The sequence below is a fragment of the Stenella coeruleoalba genome (assembly GCF_951394435.1).
Source record: "Stenella coeruleoalba genome assembly, chromosome: 1".
Lineage (NCBI taxonomy): Eukaryota > Metazoa > Chordata > Mammalia > Artiodactyla > Delphinidae > Stenella > Stenella coeruleoalba.
Window position 1 is genome coordinate 36,623,801 of NC_137169.1, and position 27,448 is coordinate 36,651,248.

At 40.4% G+C, this 27,448-nt stretch overlaps 2 protein-coding genes across 3 annotated transcripts in view; both read right to left on the bottom strand.

The window, feature by feature from the left end:
* Positions 1-27,448, bottom strand: part of EIF2B3 (eukaryotic translation initiation factor 2B subunit gamma) — a 151,472-nt gene that overhangs the window by 23,452 nt on the left and 100,572 nt on the right. For both annotated transcript variants that reach the window (XM_079903860.1, XM_079903861.1), the window contains 4 exons: positions 12,215-12,342; positions 10,874-11,064; positions 8,984-9,061; positions 8,275-8,423 (listed from right to left, as the gene is read on the bottom strand). In XM_079903860.1, coding sequence (XP_079759986.1) covers positions 8,275-8,423; positions 8,984-9,061; positions 10,874-11,064; positions 12,215-12,342 — 546 coding nt within the window. The remainder of the gene's footprint in view (positions 1-8,274; positions 8,424-8,983; positions 9,062-10,873; positions 11,065-12,214; positions 12,343-27,448) is intronic.
* LOC307192759 (vomeronasal type-2 receptor 26-like) lies at positions 13,381-14,163 on the bottom strand (the record flags this gene model as incomplete). The annotated part of the gene is made up of 1 exon (XM_079934044.1): positions 13,381-14,163. A coding segment is annotated over one exon (564 nt), but the record flags the coding sequence as incomplete, so codon positions are not given.

Sequence of the window (27,448 nt, forward strand, 5' to 3'; positions counted from 1 at the left end):
CCTAAATAAGTGTTTCCCGGATTCCACTCTGGACTAACTGCTCCCCTCCCTTTATGCTTCATGCACAGCAGTCACCCTTGGATCTGCCTTCACTGTCACCTCATGGATTCTTTTTGCCTTATTCTGAGTTGGATCTCTTGTTTCTCATCTATCTCCTTTTGGTTTACTTTTCATTTTGGTGGGATACACCTTTTCATGTCTGAAAATGTCTTTATTCTACTGTCACACTTCATTAACACTTACCTTGAGTACGGAATTCTAGGGTGAAATTAATTTTCCTTCAGAATTTTGAAGGCATTGTTCTATTATCTTCCAGTTTTCATTGTTGCTACTGGTAAGTCCAAAGCCATTCCGGTTCCTGATTAGTTGTATATGACCTATTATTTTCTCTTTGTAAGTTGGTAGCATGCTTTGTCTCTGACATTCTGAAGTTTCACAGTGATGTGGGTTTATTTTTAGCATTGGGCTGGACCCTTAGTAGGCCCTTTCATTCTGTAAATTCGTATCTTTCAGTTCTGGGACATTTTCTTTTTTTAAAAAAAATTTTATTTATTATTTTTCGGCTGCATTGGGTCTTCATTGCTGTGTGTGGGCTTTCTCTAGTCGCGGCGGGTGGGGGCTACACTTTGTTGCAGTGCGTGGGCTTCTCATTGCGGTGGTTTCTCTAGTTGTGGACCACGGGCTCTAGGTGCACAGGCTTCAGTAGTAGTGGCATGTGGGTTCACTAGTTGTGGCTCACAGGTTCTAGAATGCAGGTTCAGTAGTTGTGGTGCACAGGCTTAGCTGCTCCACGGCATGTGGGATCTTCCCGGACCAGGGCTCGAACCTGTGTCCCCTGCGTTGGCAGGTAGATTCTTAACCACTGCGCCACAGGGAAGCCCTGGGATATTTTCTTATGTTACTTCTTAAACAATTTCCTTCTCTGATTTCTCAGCTCTCTTTTTATTTATTTATTTATTTTATTTTATTTTATTTTTTCATTTTAACATCTTTATTGGAGTATAATTGCTTTACAATGGTATGTTACTTTCAGCTTCACAACAAAATGAATCAGTTATATATATACATATGTTCCCATATCTCTTCCCGCTTGCGTCTCCCTCCCTCCCACCCTCCCTATGCCACCCCTCCAGGCGGTCACAAAGCACCGAGCTGATCTCCCTGTGCTATGCGGCTGCTTCCCACTAGCTATCTACCTTACGTTTGGTAGTGTATATATGTCCATGCCTCTCTCTTGCTTTGTCACAGTTTACCCTTCCCCCTCCCCATAGCCTCAAGTCCATTCTCTAGTAAGTCTGTGTTTTTATTCCTGCTTCACCCCTAGGTTTTTCATGACATTTTTTTTTCTTAAATTCCATATATATGTGTTAGCATATGGTATTTGTCTCTCTCTTTCTGACTTACTTCACTCTGTATGACAGTCTCTAGGTCTATCCACCTCATTAGAAATAGCTCAATTTCGTTTCTTTTTATGGCTGAGTAATATTCCATTGTATATATGTGCCACATCTTCTTTATCCATTCATCCGATGATGGACACTTAGGTTGTTTCCATCTCTGGGCTATTGTAAATAGAGCTGCAATGAACATTTTGGTACATGACTCTTTTTGAATTATGGTTTTCTCAGGGTATATGCCCAGTAGTGGGATTGCTGGGTCATATGGTAGTTCTATTTGTAGTTTTTTAAGGAACCTCCATACTGTTGTCCACAGTGGCTGTATCAATTTACATTCCCACCAACAGTGTAAGAGGGTTCTCTTTTCTCCACACCCTCTCCAGCATTTATTGTTTCTAGATTTTTTGATGATGGCCATTCTGACTGGTGTGAGATGATATCTCATTGTTGTTTTGATTTGCATTTCTCTAATGATTAGTGATGTTGAGCATTCTTTCATGTGTTTGTTGGCAGTCTGTATATCTTCTTTGGAGAAATGTCTATTTAGGTCTTCTGCCCATTTTTGGAGTGGGTTGTTTGTTTTTTTGTTATTAAGCTGCATGAGCTGCTTATAAATTTTGGAGATTAATCCTTTGTCTGCTTCATTTGCAAATATTTTCTCCCATTCTGAGGGTTGTCTTTTGGTCTTGTTTATGGTTTCCTTTGCTGTGCAAAAGCTTTTAAGTTTTATTAGGTCCCATTTGTTTATTTTTGTTTTTATTTCCATTTCTCTAGGAGGTGGGTCAAAAAGGACCTTGCTGTGATTTATGTCATAGAGTGTCCTGCCTATGTTTTCCTCTAAGAGTTTGATAGTTTCTGGCCTTACATTTAGGTCTTTAATCCATTTTAAGCTTATTTTTGTGTATGGTGTTAGGGAGTGATCTAATCTCATACTTTTACATGTAGCTGTCCAGTTTTCCCAGCACCACTTATTGAAGAGGCTGTCCTTTCTCACTGTACATTCCTGCCTCCTTTATCAAAGATAAGGTGACCATATGTGCGTGGGTTTATCTCTGGGCTTTCTATCCTGTTCCATTGATCTATCTTTCTGTTTTTGTGCCAGTACCATACTGTCTTGATTACTGTAGCTTTGTAGTATAGTTTGAAGTCAGGAAGCCTGATTCCTCCAGCTCCGTTTTTCATTCTCAAGATTGCTTTGGCTTTTCGGGGTCTTTTGTGTTTCCATACAAATTGTGAAATTTTTTGTTCCAGTTCTGTAAAAAATGCCATTGGTAATTTGATAGGGATTGCATTGAATCTGTAGATTGCTTTGGGTAGTAGAGTCATTTTCACAATGTTGATTCTTCCAATCCAAGAACATGGTATATCTCTCCATCTATTTGTATCATCTTTAATTTCTTTCAACAGTGTCTTATAATTTTCTGCATACAGGTCTTTTGTCTCCTTAGGTAGGTTTATTCCTAGATATTTTATTCTTTTTGTTGCAATGGTAAATGGGAGTGTTTTCTTGATTTTACTTTCAGAGTTTTCATCCTTAGTGTATAGGAATGCCAGAGATTTCTGTGCATTAATTTTGTATCCTGCTACTTTACCAAAGTCATTGATTAGCTCTAGTAGTTTTCTGGTAGCATCTTTAGGATTCTCTATGTATAGTATCATGACATCTGCAAAGAGTGACAGCTTGACTTCTTCTTTTCCGATTTGGATTCCTTTTATTTCCTTTTCTTCTCTGATTGCTGTGGTTAAAACTTCCAAAACTATGTTGAATAAGAGGGGTGAGAGTGGGCAACCTTGTCTTGTTCCTGATCTTAGTGGAAATGCTTTCAGTTTTTCACCATTGAGGATGATGTTGGCTGTGGGTTTGTCATATATGGCCTTTATTATGTTGAGGAAAGTTCCCTCTATGCCTACTTTCTGCAGGGTTTTTATCATAAATGGGTGTTGAATTTTGTCAAAAGCTTTCTCTGCATCTATTGAGAGGATCATATGGTTTTTCTCCTTCAATTTGTTAATATGGTGTATCACGTTGATTGATTGGCATATATTGAAGAATCCTTGCATTCCTGGGATAAACCCCACTTGATCATGGTGTATGATCCATTTAATGTGCTGTTGGATTCTGTTTGCTAGTATTTTGTTGAGGATTTTTGCATCGATGTTCATCATAGATGTCTGGTTGTCTGGTTTTGGTATCAGGGTGATGGTGGCCTCGTAGAATGAGTTGGGGAGTGTTCCTCCTTCTGCTATATTTTGGAAGAGTTTGAGAAGGATAGGTGATAGCTCTTCTCTAAATGTTTGATAGAATTCGCCTGTGAAGCCGTCTGCTCCTGGGCTTTTGCTTGTTGGAAGATTTTTAAACACAGGTTCAATTTCAGTGCTTGTGATTGGTCTGTTCATATTTTCTATTTCTTCCTGATTCAGTCTTGGCAGGTTGTGCTTTTCTAAGAATTTGTCCATTTCTTCCAGGTTGTCCATTTTATTGGCATAGAGTTGCTTGTAGTAATCTCTCATGATCTTTTGTATTTCTGCAGTTGTTACTTCTCCTTTTTCATTTCTAATTCTATTGATTTGTCTTCTCCCTTTTTTTCTTGATGAGTCTGGCTAATGGTTTATCAATTTTGTTTATCCTTTCAAAGAACCAGCTTTTAGTTTTATTGATCTTTGCTATCGTTTCCTTCATTTCTTTTTCATTTATTTCTGATCTGATTTTTATGATTTCTTTCCTTCTGCTAAGTTTGGGGGTTTTTTGTTCTTCTTTCTCTAATTGCTTTAGGTGCAAGGTTAGGTTGTTTATTCGAGATGTTTCCTGTTTCTTAAGGTAGGATTGTATTGCTATAAACTTCCCTCTTAGAACTGCTTTTGCTGCATCCCATAGATTTTGAGTCGTCGTGTCTCCATTGTCATTTGTTTCTAGGTATATTTTAATTTCCTCTTTGATTTCTTCAGTGATCACTTCGTTATTAAGTACTGTATTGTTTAGCCTCCATGTGTTTGTATTTTTTACAGATCTTTTCCTGTAATTGATATCTAGTCTCATAGCGTTGTGGTTGGAAAAGATACTTGATACGATTTCAATTTTCTTAAATTTACCAAGGCTTGATTTGTGACCCAAGATATGATCTATCCTGGAGAATGTTCCATGAGCACTTGAGAAAAATGTGTATTCTGTTGTTTTTGGATGGAATGTCCTATAAATATCAATTAAGTCCATCTTGTTTAATGTATCATTTAAAGCTTGTGTTTCCTTATTTATTTTCATTTTGGATGATCTGTCCATTGGTGAAAGTGGGGTGTTAAAGTCCCCTACTATGAATGTGCTACTGTCGATTTCCCCTTTTATGGCTGTTAGTGTTTGCCTTATGTATTGAGGTGCTCCTATGTTGGGTGCATAAATATTTACAATTGTTATATCTTCTTCTTGGATCGATCCTTTGATCATTATGTAGTGTCCTTCTTTGTCTCTTCTAATAGCCTTTATTTTAAAGTCTGTTTTGTCTGATATGAGAATTGCTACTCCAGCTTTCTTTTGGTTTCCATTTGCATGAAATGTCTTTCTCCATCCCCTTACTTTCAGTCTGTATGTGTCTCTAGGTCTGAAGCGGGTCTCTTGTAGACAGCAGATATATGGGTCTTGTTTTTGTATACATTCAGCCAATCTGTGTCTTTTGGTGGGAGCATTTAGTCCATTTACATTTAAGGTAATTATCGATATATATGTTCCCATTCCCATTTTCTCAATTGTTTTGGGTTCGTTATTGTAGGTCTTTTCCTTCTCTTGTGTTTCTTGCCTAGAGAAGTTCCTTTAGCAGTTGTTGTAGAGCTGGTTTGGTGGTGCTGAACTCTCTCAGCTTTTGCTTGTCTGTAAAGGTTTTAATTTCTCCATCAAATCTGAATGAGATCCTTGCTGGGTAGAGTAATCTTGGTTGCAGGTTTTTCTCCTTCATCACTTTCAATATGTCCTGCCAGTCCCTTCTGGCTTGCAGAGTTTCTGCTGAAAGATCAGCTATTAACCTTATGGGGATTCCCTTGTGTGTTATTTGTTGTTTTTCCCTTGCTGCTTTTAATATGCTTTCTTTGTATTTAATTTTTGACAGTTTGATTAATATGTGTCTTGGCATATTTCTCCTTGGATTTATCCTGTATGGGACTCTCTGTGCTTCTTGGAATTGATTAACTATTTCCTTTCCCATATTAGGGAAGTTTTCAACTATAATCTCTTCAAAGATTTTCTCAGTCCCTTTCTTTTTCTCTTCTTCTTCTGGAACCCCTATAATTCGAATGTTGGTGCGTTTAATGTTGTCCCAGAGGTGTCTGAGACTGTCCTCAGTTCTTTTCATTCTTTTTTCTTTATTCTTCTCTGCATTAGTTATTTCCACTATTTTATCTTCCAGGTCACTTATCCGTTCTTCTGCCTCAGTTATTCTGCTATTGATCCCATCTAGAGTATTTTTCATTTCATTTATTGTGTTGTTCATCATTGTTTCATCTTTAGTTCTTCTAGGTCCTTGTTAACTGTTTCTTGCATTTTGTCTATTCTATTTCCAAGATTTTGGATCATCTTTACTATCATTATTCTGAATTCTTTTTCAGGTAGACTGCCTATTTCCTCTTCATTTGTTAGGTCTGGTGGGTTTTTATCTTGCTCCTTCATCTGCTGTGTGTTTTTCTGTCTTTTCATTTTGCTTATCTTACTGTGTTTGGGGTCTCCTTTTTGCAGGCTGAAGGTTCGTAGTTCCTGTTGTTTTTAGTGTCTGTCCCCAGTGGCTAAGGTTGGTTAAGTGGGTTGTGTAGGCTTCCTGGTGGAGGGTACTAGTGCCTGTGTTCTGGTGGATGAGGCTGGATCTTGTCTTTCTGGTGGGCAGGTCCACGTCTGGTGCTGTGTTTGGGGGTGTCTGTAGACTTATTATGATTTTGGGCAGCCTCTCTGCTAATGGGTGGGGTTGTGTTCCTGTCTTGCTAGTTGTTTGGCATAGGATGTCTAGCACTGTAGCTTGCTGGTCGTTGAGTGAAGCTGGGTGCTGGCGTTGAGATGGAGATCTCTGGGAGATTTTTGTCGTTTGATATTATGTGCAGCTGGGAGGCCTCTTGTGGACCAGTGTTCTGAAGTTGGCTCTCCCACCTAACTCCTGGCTGCAGCACCAAGAGCCTTTCATCCACACGGCTCCTTAACTTGGGATGATTCATTGTCTATTCATGTATTCCACAGATGCAGGGTTCATCTAGTTGATTGTGGAGCTTTAATCCGCTGCTTCTGAGGCTGCTGGGAGAGATTTCCCTTTCTCTTCTTTGTTCTCACAGCTCCCAGGGGCTCAGCTTTGGATTTGGCCCCGCCTGTGCATGTAGGTCCCCGGAGGGCGTCTGTTCTTTGCTCAGACAGGACGGGGTTAAAGGAGCCGCTGATTCGGAGGCTCTGGCTCACTCAGGCCGGGGGGCGGGTAGGGAGGGTCACGGAGTGCGGGGCGGGCCTGCGGCGGCAGAGGCCGGTGTGACGTTGCGCCAGCCTGAGGCGCACTGTGCGTTCTCCCGGGGGAGTTGTCCCTGGATCCCGGGACCCTGGCAGTGGCGGGCTGCAGAGGCTCCCCAGAAGGGGGGTGTGGATAGTGACCCGTGTTCGCACACAGGCTTCTTACCTCAGCTCTCTTTTTATGGAACTCGTATTCAGATGTTAAGACATCCTGGACTAGTCCTCTAATTTTCTATCATTTCTCTTCTATGTTCCATCTCTTTATCTTTTTGTTCTACTTTTTGTGAAATTTCAAATTTACCGTCCAATTCTTTTATTGAGGTTTTCCTTTTTGTTATCATATATATATATATATATATATATATATATATATATATATATATATATGTATATATATATATATATATTTTTTTTTTTTTGCGGTATGCGGGCCTCTCACTGTTGTGGCCTTTCCCGTTGCGGAGCACAGGCTCCGGACGTGCAGGCTCAGTGGCCATGGCTCACAGGCCCAGCCGCTGCGTGGCATGTGGGATCCTCCCGGACCGGGGCATGAACCCGTGTCCCCTGCATCGGCAGGCGGACTCTCAACCACTGCGCCACCAGGGAAGTCCCCTAGCCTAGTGGTTTTTAAAATTTGTTTTACAGATCAGTTTTCACATTCTATAGGAAGGATAAGTGCCCCTTCCCCACTGTATTCCAAACAACTGTGTTTTTACCAGTTTTAAATAATGAGTTTCTGCTTAAGATTTATCTTAAGAAAAAGTTTCCTTTGTAAAAAGTCTGAAAACCATTGGTAACATCTTTCCTGTCTTCTACCACTAATGTTTGCATTTTACACAAGGAAAAAACCTGAGGTCCATACAGAGGAAGAATCTCATTAAGCATCATTCAAGTCTTACTCCAAGTTCAGGGTGTTCATAAACTAAGATTTTAGGGCATTCTAAAGCGTCTTAAAATGGGGAAAGATTCTCTATAACTTGTAACAGAGAAGCTCTCCCTCAAAAATGGAAAGTGTCTTATATGTCCATTCCTCCTAGGCCTCTGCTTTCTTCAGGGCTGCTGTGGGATACTGAGATAGGGGAAGGTGACCCTTAGACAGTGGTACAGTGTCATTCCAGTCCTGCCAGTGGCTCACTACTGTGGCCATCCCATCAAGTAGAATATCAAAGCAAGAGAAGGCAGCTTCTCCCAGGACTACAATTGTCATAAGTATGAGAAGACTGATGGAAATGCTTTCAGAGACCACATTAAATAGTATGGAGCCAAAACCAAGGCCTAGGCACTATTCCTTCTTTCATCCTTTCCCCTTTCTTCCTCTCCCCAAGCTGACCCCTTTCCTAGGCTGGACTGGCCTCCAAAGCCTCCCAGAGATACCAGGGGCCTTGCCTCAAGTGGGTACAGGGGGCAACATACCCTTCCTCCACGGTAACTGAGTTCATGAGAAGGCAACTGGTGACAGTCACTCTATCTCTTATGACACAGGATGAACCAATGACTGAGTGCTTAATGGATGACTTCTCTCCAACCTGTGTATCTGGCCCAATGAGGCTGTCAACTCCAACCTGCAAAAGGCAAATATAAATATAAAAACTTGTCCACCCATCTCAACCAACTGCAAACCAACCCTCCAGATCCCTTGAGCTGGGTCTAATGGGATCTTTCCCAAAGACACTTTAGCAAGAGGGATCATCATCAGTATTTCTCAGGGCCACAAGGTCATATAATATCTCTGAGACCAATTCAAACTTACACACTCTTGCACTTGTGTATATAGACGTGCTCTCCTGAAGACAGTGCTCAAATCAGGGTAAGAAGAGGGATAGAGATGGAAAGCTCCTGTGTCTGAGTCCAAAGACTATATAACGGACCTTCCTTAGAGGGTCTGTGTGGCTGGGCTCAGCACCTGTCCAGGCAATCTTCCTGAGTGCCTGGGCTGGAAGGTAAGATTTTATAACCAGAACTCAATTTGGGATTTCCCTGGGGCCAATGAGATTCAGGGATTGACCTGAGGAGAAGCTGGGAGAAGCTGGTTTGGGGATAAGCCCCAAACCAGCTTCTCAAGAACAAGCCTCAGAATACCCAGACACTGTCCCATAACTGCCCTGTCCAAGCTAGCACTTACCAGGTGTTTGCTGACAATCTGGGCTGATGAATGGACCAGTGATTCTTCCGGACAGATAACAGGTAGCAATTTGGACACCTTGAGGAAAGAGGTTTGGTCACTAAACACAGACCAGAAAACACCTGAAAGCACCTTAAGTAGAACCCTGTGTCCAGCAGAGATGTGGGGAGTTCGCAGCCACAGCCTCCTGTCTGGATGAGGCAGGCTGATGCATTTCCCCTAGGACAGGGATTGTTTACACAGCAGCTTCTAGATAATCTTATCCTCAGTTTCCTAGCTGAGAGTCTCCTCCCTGAAAGTAATGCCACCTCCCTCAGCTGGGAGGCTGTGAGACAAGCCTTTGAGATACCCAGGCAGCACTTGGGAGAGGAGGCCTAAAGAGAGCAAGAAGCTTCCTGAGGCCTGACCACAGTCATGCTAGGTTCCCGCTCACCTCCTGGACCACAGTGGCCATGCACGAGGTGAGGACGGGAGTAATGTTAGACAACTCCACAATCAGGACAGACCCTGAGAAGGCATCCATGTTCTTCACCAGGCAAAATAAAATGCTGAAGGGGAAATTCACACTATTCTCTTTCCAGTATGAGAAAACTGAAAACGTTATGGGTATAGAGTGTTTTATCTCTGGACCCATTAGGAAGGCACAGATAGTGTGTCTATCTGTGATTCTCCAGCATGGGCAGAATGCTGGTCGGATCACTGTGTGTGGTAGTCACACTAGCTGAGGGAGGCCTTGCTAGACTGGCTACAATGGAGATGTGAAGGCTAATCCCTCAGTCCCTATCCCTGGGATCTCCTCTATTACACTTCAGCCAAGGCCATTCAGGCCTGTCTGATGCACAGCCCCTGCTGACACTTCAGAGGATACTTCTCTGGCCTCAGGCTATCTGTGGACTTGCTTTCAGACCAGTCGGACTCAAGTCATAGAATTGAAGAAAGAGAACTCAAAGTCAAATTAAGGAAGCTTTCTATACCTTTAACCCTAAATTGGGGCTAACTTTACCCAGGACTGCCCTGAGCAAACATTGGACTAGTTGTGATTTCTCATAAACTCTCTAGCTTGGATTCCCTTGGATTTAACCAATCCAGGTTGAGGCCAGATTGAGGTCTGGGGCTGGGACCATATCTACCACATGGTGTGGGTCCTGAAGATTCTTGAGTCAGGTTTTCTTCAGGGATTCAATCCCAATCCCAGTGTTCCCTTCCTCCTGTGCCTGCTACACAATAAAGAGCTCCTGCACATGCTCGGCCTCTTCACTGTCCCCTTCTTCACCCCTTGCCTTAACTAAAACCTGGCCTGCCTTTAGGGCACTGCTTCCCCTTAAATAGAAGCTGCTCATTCTTCATATCTCACAAACCTCAGGATTAAAAGGGTGGATTGGCAAGACTCCTCATGCTCTAATGCTGTTCTCCAGATACTTCTCTCTCATGGGCATTCCTTCCTTGATGCTTTGCCATCTGGCTACTCTATACTCTGCTCCTTTGCCTCCTTAAGAAAGCTTCCTCTGTGTGCCTATGTTTACATCATCACAGTAATGATTACACAGTATTTATCTGCTTGTTTATGAAGTGCTGTAGATATCCCCATGCTGAGCAGAACAGGAGAAGGCTGTTCAAGCCACAGGCAAGAAATTAAGCCTTCTTGGAGATCTTGGCCTTTCTTTGGAGCCACAGAGGCTCTGCCTCTATGGACCAGACCCCTCACTTCCCCTTTTGCTGTACTTGGGTACCCCAATGGTTTCTCCTGACATGCCAGGTCTTGTTCAACCTTTGGAATGAGAGGGATTCTGAACAAGTCACTGTGTATCTAATGAAGAAATAAGACAAAAGGCTCAGTCTGTTCCTGGGACAGGAACTCCCACGATTTCTCTTCTGAACCCATCCTCTCACCTGTCTGTTGGCTTCCATGTAGAGTCCTAGGGTGCTCACTCGAGAGCAGAGCCCCTCTTTCATGATGTGGACGTAACAGCGCACCTGTGACCTGGACAAATCTTCCCAGCTGTCTCCTCGACAGGCATTCCAGCAGGCATCATAGGGAGCAAAGGTCAGCGTATTGGCTTCTTTTATAAAACTGTAAATATCTTCAGAACAAAAACCCAAACCGAGCAAGTACATGAGAGACATGACAGAGAGGATACAGAATCAGTCAAGTTTTGAAAGAGGGTACAGCTTAAACCTCTTCCCCCGCAATGCACCCATGCCGCATGTACCCTGGGAAAATCCCACTAAAACCTGAAAGCCTAAGTCAAATTAAAAGAGGCAATGTGCTTTCCTGTACATCTGAAATACTGTATGATATAAAAATGCTTAAAAAGAGGTCCTACAAGCAAGTTTGACTGACAAGCAAGCACTACTAGGGAAAATAAAATAGATGACTCTTGTACACCATGGAGTAGCAGAAGCAACTGTCCAGGCTTTAGTGACCAGCCATGTTGGCTTTGTGCTGCTAGCCTCCATTATCATATTAGATAGTTGTGCTATGAGAGAAATAGCACAGGACTTGGGCCTCAGTTTTTCAACTCGTACAACAATCATTTGAAATCTTTTATTTTATGGTAAGAAAACTGGGGCTCAGAAGACTAAATAACCTGCCTTAGGTCATAGAGCTAATAAATGGCAGAGTAAAATTTCAAACCCAGGTCTGAGATGCTAAGCCCTGATATCTTAACCATCATGCTACACTGTCTCCATTTATTCCTTTGATAAGTACATTTTTTGGAACATCTACTATGAGCCCAGGACTGGGCCAGGGACCAGGCAAGGATATGAGAGCAAACAAGACTGACCTCGTCCCTACATCCTGGAAAGGTGATAGTCTGTTGGCTCTGGTTGGACTGTCATTATACAGCCCTTCACCTTTCTTCCCTTGACAGGAGAGGCTGAGTTTAGTCAGGGGTGGGGCCCCCAGAGCCTAGAGAATAGGGGAACTGAGAAGTGGTGCGCAGAGTTCAAAGTCAAAAAGGTCTAGAGAGGAACACAGCCAAACCAGAGCTGTTAACCAGAGAATGGACCTGAGGTATGATTAGCCTGTCCCTGAAGAGCACAGTGACAGGATTTGCTTGAGCAAGCCCACCCAGAGCTCAGGAAGTGGCGTCAGCTAGCCTGTCCTAACTGTTGGCTAGATGAAAACCTGATGCCTTGAGACAGGCATCTTGGGCTGGGCTAAGTTGCCCAGCCACTCTTCCAAAGGTATTGTTACCCCTACCTTACTGCACCAACTCAAGCACTGACCTAAGGACTTCAGCTCCTTTTTCTTTAGATCCTCTTCTTTTTCTTCCTGTCCTTGTTGTGATGAAGCTGAGGAGAACTGTTTTCTTACTAGGTATGGAATCAGTTCGCTCCGGATGGAAGTGATTGACCTAGGAAGAAAGAGTGGTCAAACATGAGAAATCTGACTATCTGGATCCAATCAGAATCAAAAACTGTGCATCCAAGGAAAAGGCAAATTCCTTCCTGTCATGCCACCTTGGGACTGATAGAGATTAGAAATGACAAGGATTTGGCAGTTCTGGAGAAGCAGAGGATCTACATTCTCTATCAGCTTCAGGCTGGAGGTGGGAGGGTAGTGTACTGAGTCTGAGACACCCTTTCCCTGATCTATGCAGAAAATAGTCTTTTACAAGACTTATCTACGAAGTGTGTGCCTGCATGTTTGTATGTGTGTGCATGTGTGTGTATCTTAACATGGTGCTTTGACTATTAACTGGCAATAACCCATGAGAAGGTAGAATGCTCTGGCCTTTTGAAAAAAAGTTATTTAAAAAAACATAAAACATTTTCTATAAAGGTCTTGCATATTTTCTGTAAGATTAATCTGGAGTATCTTAGTTTTTTTGTTGTTATAAATGGTGCCTTTTAAACAATTATTTTCTTCTTCTTCTTGGTCAACAGAAACTCAATTCACTGTATTTTGATCTTGTAGCCAATTGCCTTGATAAACAATCTTAATACTAATATTTTATCTGTAGATTCTGGCAATCATACCAACTGCGTAAACAACAATTTTCTTTCTTCCTTTCTAATCCTTATTTTCCATTATCTTACCATATTGGCTAAGACCTCCAATATACTAACGCTGAATAGAAGCACTAACAGTCATCCTTTTTTTTTTTTAACTTCATAACTCCATTCATTTTATTCACTTGACCGTTGCATGAACAGACACACCTGAAATTTAAAACAAGAGCTTATACAGAGACCTGTTCTTTCTATAGGCATTAGCTCAGAATATATGTGGGTAAGATGACACAGAAAAAAGTTTAAATGTGAAATGTGAATTTAGGGCCGAGTTAAGGAGGTGCATACTCAGTCTCATATCCGGACATGCTTCAGATACCTCCTTAATGTCTATCTCCAAGACTGAAATGACTCTGTACCTCTTTGAAGACAACAGACCATTCTATCAACTCTTCATTGATGACCAGGCCTTGACTATATGGAATATTGGTGACAAACTCTCCTACTTTAACCAGCAGCCCAAGACCAGCAGGAAAATTCACAGCGTTCTGGATATCCTATCATGTCTCATGGTTCTGTTTTTCATCTAAGGATATGTGGTCTCCAGCACTGTTGGTAAATTGAATTTTCCTCAGAAACGGATGCAGCTCCAGATGCCATCAGTTGATCAATGCAGGTCCTGCTTCTGGAGGGCATTTACCTTTCTTCACCATCTCTGCTTTCAGATACCAGAGGAACTGCTCGCCTTTCAAATCATCAGATACAAATAGCGCCACCCAGGTCCAGCCAAAATGCAGCAATAACCACATCATTCCTTGAGCCAGGGAGCTGTCCGTAGTGGCCATCTGATAGAGCGATGAGAACTGGTCTTTATCACTCAGGATGGGATCAAAAGGACCATATGTGACCTGTGGGCTTCTGTAGAGCTCCAGAACTGTTCCAATCTCGGCTGAAAATGCCAACGCGGTTCCTGTAACAATGGCCACAGATTTTCTCTGTCCCTGGCAGCTGTAGTTAGGGAGAGTCTGATTTCCTCCAGAGAGCCCAAACAGGGCACTTTCCAAGGTCCTCTGGTCTCTGGGAAAGGCATTGTAGAGGTTGAAACCCAAGGACAGACTGGGGAGCAGATGGGAGTCCTTATTGATTTCCTCAATGGCAAAGAGAAATGCCAGGACGTACTGGTAGTTCTTCCAAAGCCACCTGGTCACACAGAAATCCACGGGTCAGTGAGGACAGGTGAAACTTGAGGCTGGTTTCAACTCAAACTTGAACTCCAGAGATAACTTGTCTTTAAGTTCATCCAGGGCTTTGAAGACTGTAAGGCCCTAGAGCAGGGTTTCCAAACCCGGGCACTATAGATAATGCTTTGTCACGCGTGCTGTTCAGTGCGGTGTAGGCTGTCCAGCAGCATCCGTGGCCTCCACACCCTAGATGCCACTAGCAGCGCCTCCCATTTGTAACAACAGAAACAATGCCTCCGCACGTGACTAAAAGTCCCCTGGGGGCAAAGCCATACCGGTGAAAGGATAGGAAGAGGGGGAACTCTGAGGAGGGGACGGCGGCCCCCAGAGCTAGGAGGAAACAGAGGCTCTGGGCCAACCAGTGGGGTGAGACTGAGGCCCCAGGGCTGGAAACGCGGCTCGCGAGAAAGAGGGAGGAATGCCGGAGCCTGTGATGGGGGTGCCCCAGACCCATGCCCCTCCCTAGACTCCTATGGGAGCCCCGGGACTGCCCGCCGCTCAGAGTCCTGACCCTCACACTGAGGCCGAACGTACCATGTGAACCCAGCCCCCCGCGGAGAAAACTTTACACAGCGCAGTGGGCCACCCCGCGAGTCCTTCAGTCATCCTTACTTATTCTTGATTTTAAAGGGAATTTTTCTATTTTATCATTTAGACTGATGATTGTTACAGTTTTTTTTCCCTATCATCAAAGCCACCATTTGACTGTCCTCTATGTGTAGATATTGGGCTTCATGCTTTATAGCCAATACCTGGCACATGTTATTGGTTTTATAAATACCCTTTATCAGGTTAAGGAACTTCTCTTTTATTCCTAATTTGCTAAGAGCTTTCATCAATGAATGGGTACTGACTTTTACTAAAAAAATTTTTTTCTTGCATCTATGGAGCTCAGTGTATTTTTTTTCTCCTTTATTCTGTTATGGTAATGGATTAAAACATTTTCTGACACTAACAGGTTGAATAACACTTTTCAAAGACTATATACACAATTTCTACTCTACACTCCCTCACAGTAGAGGAATTACAGGTGATTCTTCTATTTTTATGCAAATTATCAAATTTTACAACTTTAGGCTCTTCTTTAAGTTTCTTGTCTTTCATTTTCTCATAGCTTCTACAGTACTACTCTCCTGGCTTGATTCAGACTTTGCAAATTTAAAATTCATTCTGATGGGGCTTCCCTGGTGGCACAGTGGTTGAGAGTACGCCTGCCAATGCAGGGGACACGGGTTCGTGCCCCGGTCCGGAAAGATCCCACATGCCGCGGAGCGACTGGGCCCGTGAGCCATGGCCGCTGAGCCTGCGCGTCTGGAGCCTGTGCTCCGCAACGGGAGAGGCCACAACAGTGAGAGGCCCGCGCACCACAAAAAAAAAAAAAAGAAAAATCATTCTGATGACTAAGTATTTCCCACACAGATTTCAACTTCCCTTCTACTTAAGAGTGGGCTCCCTCACATTATAACAGTTGTACTTATTTATCAATGGCTATCAAAGAATTTCCACAACAAAGTTAACTTCAATTTACTTTCATGAAATCCGATGAGTCTAGGACACCACTTACAGAAAGAAAATCAGACCAAAGATCAATGTGTAGAAGAACCTCCAGAAGGCAGAAACATTCCTGTACTGTATCACTCAGATACGAGCAGTAAGCAACCTTGGTCAAGAGCTTTGGAGCTCTCTTTCATTTGGCCTCGTTGGGTCCCTGGAGGCATGGTGCTTCCTCATGGGTATCGAGCCAGGATGTTGGGTCTAAATGACCAACAATCTGTAACTGGGAAGAAGGAACCTGATCCTTAGTACAGTGAGTATGCTCCTGATTTATACTTAGCAAAGGAAATGAAAGACTACCATATGATTTTTAGTTTTCTCTCTCATACTGTGACCTTGTTAGAATTTTAAATCACTAGTTAATTAATTTAGCATTTAATAAGACTGTAGTAATATGCCAGTCACTGTTCTGTGCCTTGGAAATATACTGCTTCTGCCCGCAAAGAATTCAAAATCCAGTGGAAAGTAGCCTGATTATGGATTTAAGGAGAAGAGGAGATGAGGTTGATTAAGGAGGCAATGGAGCCAGATCATGAAAGCCTTCTGTGGCAGTCTAGACAGTTTGGACTAAGACAAGCCAGTGGTAGTTTTTAAGCAGGAAATGACATGATCAGTTTTATTTCTTAATAAGGTAATTCTGATAGCAGTGAAAATAGGCTTGGAATAAGGAGAATGAACAGAGAGACCAGTTACAAGACTCTGAAAGATGAGATAATGTGGCCTGAGAGAGGGGTTAATGTATAAGCAGCCCTATAAACCTGACTGCTGCTTCATACTTCCCACCCTCTCTCCCAGCTATTCAAAGAAGCTCTGCAGGCTGACACAGGACCACACAGATGGAGTGTAGGTAGGGAGGCAAGACAGAGGTGGAGGCTGAGGAGGGTAAGCAAAATTAGGAACCCTGGAGCTACACAGTTCATGGTTTTTGTCATTTTTAAAAGATCAAGTCAAACATCTTTGAAGAATTCTGTGTAAGCTGGAAGCTCTTGTATTGAATTTCAATGTGCTTTTTCTTCTGATCCTTTGATGGAGATTAAAAATTTCCATATAAATTCAAAGAATGAAATAGCACTTACTCTTAGCTTTTTTCTCCCCTTTTAATGCTCCAAACCAGTGTGGGAAGCAAATGTTCCTTGACCCCCTCTGGTGGAAAACAAGTCAGTTCCCTTTGAAGAAATGACAAAGCATGGACAGCTGGGGGATTTCGGAGCCATGATATTTACACTATAGGCCAAACAGAACTGTCACTGCAAGAGGCAAGCAAACAAGCCTTGGCACACAGCCCTTTTAGGCAGAACCCTTTAAGGAGACCAGACAAGGATCTGGGGAGAGGATCTGAAGCATTCCTGCCAGGTCCCACCTGCCTCTGCTGGGGCTCAGCAATCAGATCAATTCTCATAATGTGGTTGGCCTAGCAGCACAATGGAGGACAAAATTACTCTTCCTGCACTGTACTCAAACTAGAGGTAGCTCAAAGCTGTGCCAAGAAGTGGGACAGGCCACTATGACCCACTGTGAGCATCCTGACCTTGGGGCTGAAGACCAGCAGCTGGGTCCACTGTTCTGGGCCTCGGCAACCTCACATTCCCCCTTCCCTCTCATACACAGCCTTCCCAGAAACACCTGCCTCATGTCATAACATTATAAGCTCCTAAGAAATAAGAAATCACAAAGGAGAACAACAGATTTGACTATCAGATGCAAACAAATAACTCCACCAAATAAAAAAGACAAAATAATTGTTACATACAGGACAAACGATTAATATTTTTAATAGGGAAATAGATATAAATGTTCAAAAATATATAAAAATATTTTAAAGAAATATATATCAAAAAAAGATGCAATTTCTCTCACAAGTTAGCAGATTTAAAATAATTCTCATTAGTGATAAGGGTGCTTCTCATACAATGTATAAACTGGTAAAATCTTTTCTGAAAAGTAATTGGCAATACATAACAAAGGTCTTGAAGACATTCATATTATCTTATCCTATAATTCTATTTCTATAAATCTATCTTAAGGAAAATACATCATACTCAATAAATATTTGCTGAATAAACAACATAATCAGATAATAAAAAAGAATCTTTGCACAAAAATGTTAAATGTTAATGTTAAAAAATAGAGAACAACCAAATATCCAACAATGGAAGAACAATCAAACACATATGTAATAGAATAGCATATAGGCAAAACTCTGATCATAAAGAAGCTTTTAGGTCACAAAGAATTTTTTAATGACACAGGAAAATGCTCATGAAATAATACTGAATAAAGAAAGCAGAAAGCAGAGAGGGCAGACAGCAGAAGCAACAAGAACTACAATCCTCTAGTTTGTGGAACAAAAACCATATTCACAGAAAGACAGACAAGATGAAAAGGCAGAGGGCTATGTACCAGATGAAGGAACAAGATAAAACCCCAGAAAAACAACTAAATGAAGTGGAGATAGGCAACCTTCCAGAAAAAGAATTCAGAATAATGATAGTGAAGATGATCCAGTACCTCGGAGAAAGAATGGAGGCAAAGATTGAGAAGATGCAAGAAATGTTTAACAAAGACCTAGAAGAATTAAAGAACAAACAAACAGAGATGAACAATACAATAACTGAAATGAAAAATACACTAGAAGGAATCAATAGCAGAATACCTGAGGCAGAAGAATGGATAAGTGACCTGGAAGACAGAATGGTGGAATTCACTGCTGCAGAACAGAATAAAGAAAAATGATTGCAAAGAAATGAAGACAGCCCAAGAGACCTCTGGGACAACATTAAGTGCAACAACATTCGCATTATAGGGGTCCCAGAAGGAGAAGAGAGAGAGAAAGGACCGGAGAAAATATTTGAAGAGATTATAATCAAAAACTTCCCTAACACGGGAAAGGAAATAGCCACCCAAGTCCAGGAAGTGCAGAGAGTCCCAGGCAGGATAAACCCAAGGAGAAACATGCTGAGACACATAGTAATCAAATTGACAAAAATTAAAGACAAAGAAAAACTATTGAAAGCAACAAGGGAAAAATGACAAATAACATACAAGGGAACTCCCATAAGGTTAACAGCTAATTTCTCAGCAGGAACTCTACAAGCCAGAAGGGAGTGACATGACATATTTAAAGTGATGAAAGGGAAGAACCTACAACCAAGATTACTCTACCCAGCAACAATTTCATTCAGATTCAATGGAGAAATCAAAAACTTTACAGACAAGCAAAAGCTAAGAGAATTCAGCACCACCAAACCAGCTCTACAACAAATGCTAAAGGAACTTCTCTAAGTGGGAAACACAAGACAAGAAAAGGACCTACAAAAACAAACCCAAAACAATTAAGAAAATGGTAGCAGGGACATACATATTGATAATTACCGTAAATGTGAATGGATTAAATGCTCTAACCAAAGGACACAGGCTTGCTGAATGGATACAAAAACAAGACCCATATATATGCTGTCTATAAGAGACCCACTTCAGACCTAGGGACACATACAGACTGAAAGTGAGGGGATGGAAAAAGATACTCCATGCAAACGGAAATCAAAAGAAAGCTGGAGTAGAATACTCATATCAGATAAAATAGACTTTAAAATAAAGACTGTTACAAGAGACAAGGAAGGACACTATATAATGATCAAGGGATCAATCCAAGAAGAAGATATAACAATTATAAATATATATGCACCCAACATAGGAGCACCTCAATACATAAGGCAAATGCTAACAGCTATAAAAGAGGAAATCAACAGTAACACAGTAATAGTGGGGGACTTGAACACCTCACTTACACCAATGGACAGATCATCCAGACAGAAAATTAGTAAGGAAACACAAGCCTTAAATGACACGAGAGACCAGATAGATTTAGTTGATATTTATAGGACATGCCATCCAAAAAAACAGCAGATTACACTTCTTTCTCAAGTGCGCATGGAACATTCTCCAGGATAGATCACATCTTGGGTCACAAATCAAGCCTCAGTAAATTTAAGAAAATTGAAATTATATCAAGCATCTTTTCTGACCACAACACTATGAGATTAGAAATCAATTACAGGGAAAAAAAAATAAAAAACACAAACACATGGAGGCTAACCAATATGTTACTAAATAACCAAGAGATCACTGAAGAAATCAAAGAGGAAATCAAAAAATACCTAGGGACAAATGACAACGAAAACACGACAATCCAAAACCTATGGGATGCAGCAAAAGCAGTTCTAAGAGGGAAGTTTATAGCAATGCAATCCTACCACAAGAAACAAGAAAGATTCAAATAAACAATCTAACCTTACACCTAAAGGAACAGAGAAAGAAGAACAAACAAAACCCAAAGTTAGTAGAAGGAAAGAAATCATAAACAGAGCAGAAATAAATGAAAAAGAAATGTAGGAAACAATAGCAAAGATCAATAAAACTAAAAGCTGTTTCTTTGAGAAGATAAACGAAGTTGATAAACCATTAGCCACACTCATCAAGAAAAAGAGGGAGAGGACTCAGATCAATAAAATTAGAAATGAAAAAGGAGACGTTACAACAGACACCACAGAAATACAAAGCAACCTAAGAGGCTACTACAAGCAACTCTATGCCAATAAAATGGACAACCTGGAAGAAATGGACAAATTCTTAGAAAGGTATAACCTTCCAAGACTGAATAGGGAAGAAACAGAAAATATGAACATACCAATCACAAGTAGTGAAATTGAAACTGTGATTAGAAATCTTCCAACAAACAGAAGTCTAAGACCAGATGGCTTCACAGGTGAATTCTATCAAACATTTAGAGAAGAGCTAACACCAATCCTTCTCAAACTCTTCCAAAAAACTGCAGAGGAAGGAACACTCCCAAACTCATTCTATGAGGCCACCATCACCCTGTGACCAAAACCAGACAAAAATACTACAAAAAAAAGAAAATTACAGACCAATATCACTGATGAATATAGATGCAAAAATCCTCAACAAAATTCTAGCAAACAGAGTCCAACAATGCTTTAAAAGGATCATACACCATGATCAAGTGGTATTTATCCTAGGGATGCAAGGATTCTTCAATATAAGCAAATCAATCAATGTGATACACCATATTAACAAATTGAAGAAGAAAAACTATATGATCATCTCAATAGATGCAGAAAAAGCTTTTGACAAAATTCAACACCGATTTATGATAAAAACTCTCCAGAAAGTGGGCATGGAGGGAACCTACCTCAACATAATAAAGGCCATATACGACAAACCCACAGCAAACATCATTCTCAATGGTGAAAAACTGAATGCATTTCCTCTAAGATCAGGAACAAGACAAGAATGTCCACTCTCGCCACTATTATTCAATATAGTTTTGGAAATCCTAGCCACAGCAATCAGAGAAGAAAAAGAAATAAAAGGAATACAAATTGGAAAAGAAGTAAAACTGTCACTGTTTTGCAGATGACATGATACTATACATAGAGAATCCTAAAGATGCCACCAGAAAACTACTAGAGCTAATCAATGAATTTGGTAAAGTTGCAGGATACAAAATTAATGCACAGAAATCTCTTGAATTCCTATATACGAATGATGAAAAAAGTGAAAGAGAAATTAAGGAAACACTCCCATTTACCACTGCAACAAAAAGAATAAAATACCTAGCAATAAACCTACCTAGGGAGACAAAAGACCTGTATGTAGAAAACTATACGACACTGATGAAAGAAATTAAAGATGATACCAACAGATGGAGAGATATACCATGTTCTTGGATTGGAAAAATCAATATTGTGAAAATGACTATACTACCCAAAGCAACATACAGATTCAATGCAATCCCTATCAAATTACCAATGGCATTTTTTACAGAACTGGAACAAAAAAATCTTAAAATTTTTATGGAGACACAAAAGACCCCGAATGGCCAAAGCAGTCTTGAAGGAAAAAAACAGAGCTGGAGGCATCAGACTCCCTGACTTCAGAGTATACTACAAAGCTACAGTAATCAAGACAATATGGTACTGGCACAAAAACAGAAATATAGATCAATGGAACAAGATAGAAATCCCAGAGATAAACCCATGCACCTATGGTCAACTAATCTATGACAAAGGAGGCAAGGATATACAATGGAGAAAAGACAGTCTCTTCAATAAGTGGTGCTGGGGAAACTGGACAGCTACATGTAAAAGAATGAAATTAGAACACTCCCTAACACCAAACACAAAAATAAACTCAAAATGGATTAGAGACTTAAATGTAAGACCGGACACCATAAAACTCTTAGAGGAAAACATAGGAAGAACACTCTTTGACATAAATCACAGCAAGATCTTTTTTGATCCACCTCCTAGAGTAATGGAAATAAAAACAAAAATTAACAAATGGGACCTAATGAATCTTAAAAGCTTTTGCACAGCAAAGGAAACCATAAACAAGACGAAAAGACAACCTTCAGAATGGGAGAAAGTATTTGCAAACGAATCAACGGACAAAGGATTAATCTCTGAAATACACAAACAGCTCATGCAGCTCAATATTAAAAAAACAAACAACCCAATCAAAAAATGGGCAGAAGACCTAAATAGACATTTCTCTAAAGAAGACATATAGATGGCCAAGAAGCACATGAAAAGCTGCTCAATATCACTAATTTTTAGAGAAATGCAAATCAAAACTGCAATGAGGTATCACCTCACACCAGTTAGAATGGGCATCATCAGAAAATCTACAAACAACAAATGCTGGAGAGGGTGTGGAGAAAAGGGAACCCTCTTGCACTGTTGGTGGGAATGTAAATTGATACAGCCACTATGGAGAACCATATGGAGGTCCCTTAAAAAAGAAAAATAGAATTACCATATGACCCAGCAATTCCACTACTGGGCATATACCCAGAGAAAACCATAATTCAAAGACACATGCACCCCAATGTTCACTGCAGCACTATTTACAATAGCCAGGTAATGGAAGCAACCTAAATGTCAATCGACAGATGAATGGATAAAGAAGATGTGGTACATATATACAATGGAATATTACTCAGCCATAAGAAGGAACGAAATTGGGTCATTTGCAGAGACGTGGATGGATCTAGAGACTGTCATGCAGAGTGAAGTAAGTCAGAAAGAGAAAAACAAATATCGTATATTAATGCAGATATGTGGATCCTAGAAAAATGGTACAGATGAACCAGTTTGCAGGGCAGAAATAGAGACACAGATGTAGAGAACAAACATATGGACACCAAGAGGGGAAAGTGACTCGTGGGGGTGGGGATGGTGGTGTGATGAATTGGGAGATTGGGATTGACATGTATACACTAATATGTATAAAATGGATAATTATAAAAAAATAAATAAAATTTTAAAAAAAGAAAGCAGAAAGCACTTATTTCTACAGCACAATCTGAAGTGTGTATATGTATATATATAAATAAATAAAATGATGGAAAGAAATACACTAAAATGTTCGCAATTATCTCACAATAGTAGAATTATTGGTAGTATTTTAAAAATATTTTTTGAATCTTCCAAATTTCACAGTCATCGGCCATTCTTCCCTTACTTTCTGTGGCATCAGTCTCTTGACCTGTTCCTATTTCTGATAACTCTTTCTTTGTTTCCCCTGAAATATTTGGTGTTTCTCAGGATTTTTCTTTTTGCCTGTATTTTTCTCATGCTATTTGTCTCCCTGAGATAGATCACTTGGTGGTTTCTTTGCAGCTCATTCCCAAAGGTAGATGCATAGCCAAGACCTCTCTTCTTTAGTTTAGTCTCACATTTTCAACTGCCTGATGGACTCTGCCACTATTTAGATGACCCACAGGTACCTTAAACACAATGTCTAAAACTGAACCCATCATCTTTCTCTCAAACATGCTCCCCCCAACCCCAAACACTGATTACCTTGCTTAGTGATATGGAAATTCATTTAGTCACCCAAGCCAGAAACGTGGTAATGATCTGGACTCTTCCTCCTTCCTCTACTCCTCACATACAACCAGTCACCAAACACTGCTGATTTTATCCGCCAAATCTTTCAAAACTGTCAACTCTCCATCTCTACTGCTACTGCCTAGTCTAAGCCACTGTCATTATTTGCCTGGATTCCTTCAGCTGCTTTTAATTGGTTTCTCTTCCTCCAGTCTTACCTCTTGAAATCTATCCTTTATATTACAGACAGAACATCCTTTCTGAAGCACAATTTGATCATGTCTCTTCTTCCTTCAATCCACCCTCTTGTGTTGCAGGCACAGTGATTTTTCTAAAGTATAAATCTGGTCTTATCTTCTTAAATTTATTTAATGTTCAAGATAGTGGTTACTTTTGTGTGTTGGGGGGATAGTTGTTTAAAGGGAGCGTCTGGAAACTGGGTAATGTTCTATTTTTTGACTTGAATAGTAGTTACAAGGGAGTGTTAACTTTGTGAAAACTTACGGAGCCATAAGACTGCTCTCAAATATCATCTCTCCTTGGAAGGCTTTTGTAGCACTTGTAGGTTTCTGTACTCTCATAGCAAAGACAATAATTATATGTATTTTTTAAACATCTTTATTAGAGTATAATTGCTTTACAATGGTGTGTCAGTTTCTGCTTTATAACAAAGTGAATCAGTTATACATATACATATGTCCCCATATCTCTTCCCTCTTGCATCTCCCTCCCTCCCACCCTCCGTATCCCACCCCTCTAGGTGGTCACAAAGCACCGAGCTGATCTCCCTGTGCTATGCGGCTGCTTCCCACTAGCTATCTATTTTACGTTTGGTAGTGTATATATGTCCATGCCTCTCTCTCACTTTGTCCCAGCTTACCCTTCCCCCTCCCCGTGTCCTCAAGTCCATTCTCTAGTAGGTCTGTATGTATTGTTTTTGAATCCATATCATGTGCGAGTTCCGTGCTAGGAAATTAATACACATATCTCAAATTCTTACAGCAATCCTCATGGTAGGTATTATGGTCCTCATTTTATAAGTGAGGAAATCAAGGCTTAGAAAGGTTAGTTATCTTGCTTAAGGTTAACACAGCTTTTATAACTGGCAGAGCGGAAACTTACTCCACATCTATCTCAAAGCCCATGACTCTTTCCACTATACCATATTAACTAGTATCCCATGTTTTCTGCAACCACAGCACTTTCCACAGGATTTAAAATTTTCTGCTTACTGTCTCTCTACCAGTAAACATTCAGTCAGTGCTAAATAAATATTTATTTGAATAAATGAATGAGTGACTGTGTGAATGATTGAGTGTAATCCCTCTAGGCCAGAAAGCTGGCAATAATTTTTCCTTCTGATTTTTGGAGATAGGAAGCAGAGCTTTCCTGATTTGGAAATGTAATGAACTCTAAATACATTTCTGTATTATTAATATTACTAGCATTAAAAATCCAACATTTGAAATGTTTTAGTTTAGTTCTGCTTAAATCTGTTATTTTTAGCATTTTGTCTTGATCTGCGATCAGGTCCTCCTTGTGGCTCTAAGTTTTCAGGGGAAGTCTAAAAATTATGTCCACGGCAAATGGAAAAATTTGGCTACTTTTGCATTCTGGCTTTTCTGTCTTTGTAAGCAAATCAAAAGAGAATTAAAATCCTCTAAATGTCTTCCACTTCAAGTCAGTCCTTCAAAATATTAGTTAGCAAAGAGGTAGAACAGAAAACCTACTTTTATAGGGCCTGGAACTCAAGTCTGCAGAGGAGAATACTAAAGGCTTGGGTTTTCTTGCCTCTTCTCTCAGCAGAGCTGTAATTGGGAAGAAAAGGTGATTGCTGAGTTAACCCTATGCTTTGTTTTCAGTTTTTTATTTTTTCCTTCAAAGAAAACAGATATAATCTGGAAGAGTAAACAGGGAATTGTTTTAGATTAAAAGGTACTGACTTTAGAACCAAGTATTTGGTATACAGTATTCTGTGATATCCTTTTCCCCTTTTTAACAAAAATACTAAAAGCTTCTATAAGAATAAATTTCCAGTGTTGGTGCATATGTCTTGAGAAAGAAAAACAGGTTCAGATCCTACAGGCTGGAGAGACTGCTTAGGCTTAGGGCAATTCAACTAACATTTTATTCATCTGAATTTATTCACTGAGTACCCAAAATGTGCCACGCATATTCTAGACAGTGGGGATATGACAGTGAAACAAAACAGGTAAATCCATGCCCTCATATGAAGTTGATGGTTTGGCTGCCTTTATATTTACTGAGCATCTACTGTGTGTCACAAGATGAATCAGAGTTGGTTTTTGTCCTCAAGGCGTTCAAAAAAGTAGTAAAAACAGACATGCAAATTCAGTTTAATAGGATGCATGTAATAATTGAAGATTATACAAGATCAGAAGAGAGAATGATCTCATGCCTAATGGAGATAAGCACAGAATACTATGGTAGCACAGAGCAAGGGTATCTATTCTAAGTGGGGGTGAAGGAAAAAAAAAATTGAGAAAAAACTTCCTAAAGGAGTAATATCTAGGTAAGCTTTAATGGGTATTTAAGAATTTGTCAGAGAAGGAAGAAAGAAGGCAAGCACCCCTGTTAAGCATTATACTCAAAGAGGAATTATTTTTAAATCCTCACCAAACTAAACACATCTTTTCTTCTGGCTTTAGACTTTCTGGTTCCATATGATTCTTCTTCCTAGGAGTGCTTTAATTATAAATATTATGCCAGTTTAAAAGTCTTCTTTAAAAAGGTTATCTTTCCTACCATAATCTGGCCCATGGTCACCTATGATAGCTTAGGCAAGGCTCAGCTGGGGGGCTTATATTTAAGTTAACTATAAGTCAATACAATGTGTTGCTAGGCCTTTGTCCCTTTTTCAGCAGCAAGTTATTTCCCAGAAGTCCCAGAGATCAAAATGAATGTAACCAAGACATCCAGAGGAGACTACCCTAGTTTAATCTTGGTAGCATCTACATCTTCAGATGTCAGTACACAGCTACCACATAACAGCTCTGGTTAGAAGGTTATATAAACCACAGATTCTTAGCTTAATTTTGTTCTGTTATTTAAGTAAAGGATACTTCATGCAATCTCTAGGACATCTAAGGACAGGAAACCAAGTACAGCTAAGTCATATAGATGCTTGAACTGAACAGTAAGGAACCAAGGTTCCTGCCTATCTCCCATGGTCTCTCATCTCTGTTTCTTTTCTCTGCTTTCCTACACTGACTCACGGGTTTCTAGCCAGTCTATAACATCATCTTGTGTGTGGCTTTAATTATCACCCTGATTCTGACCTTGTAACATGGCTGCCTATCCCCAATTCCTGACTTTAGTTTGTGGGGCCCATCCGTACGCCTCTGCATCCCTGTGTAGCTAAGACTAGGAAGCTGTGACTACTCTCTTATCCCCCCAGGTATGTGTGCACGTGTGTGTGTCTGTAACACAGAGACATCTGAGATATGTGGTAGATGTTGCTAGCAATCAATTCATCAACAGTGGCTGATTTTGTTGGGGTGCTGACTATACGACATTAAGCAAATGACTTTAAGCCTCATTTCCCTCTTTTATAAATATGAAGATAATACCTAAATGAGAGAAATATTTTAAGGACTGAATGAAGTGTGAAAAGTACCCAGAATAGTATCTGGTACATGGTTGTTGCTCTGAAGGCCAAACCCTAAGACTGTATGTCCTGCACAGATGGATTGGGTTCAAACACTACAAGAGATTAATTATAACTTTGGGTTTTTCTGAACAGGAAGGAAGTATTCAGCTTTATTTCTTCCTTTTAAGAA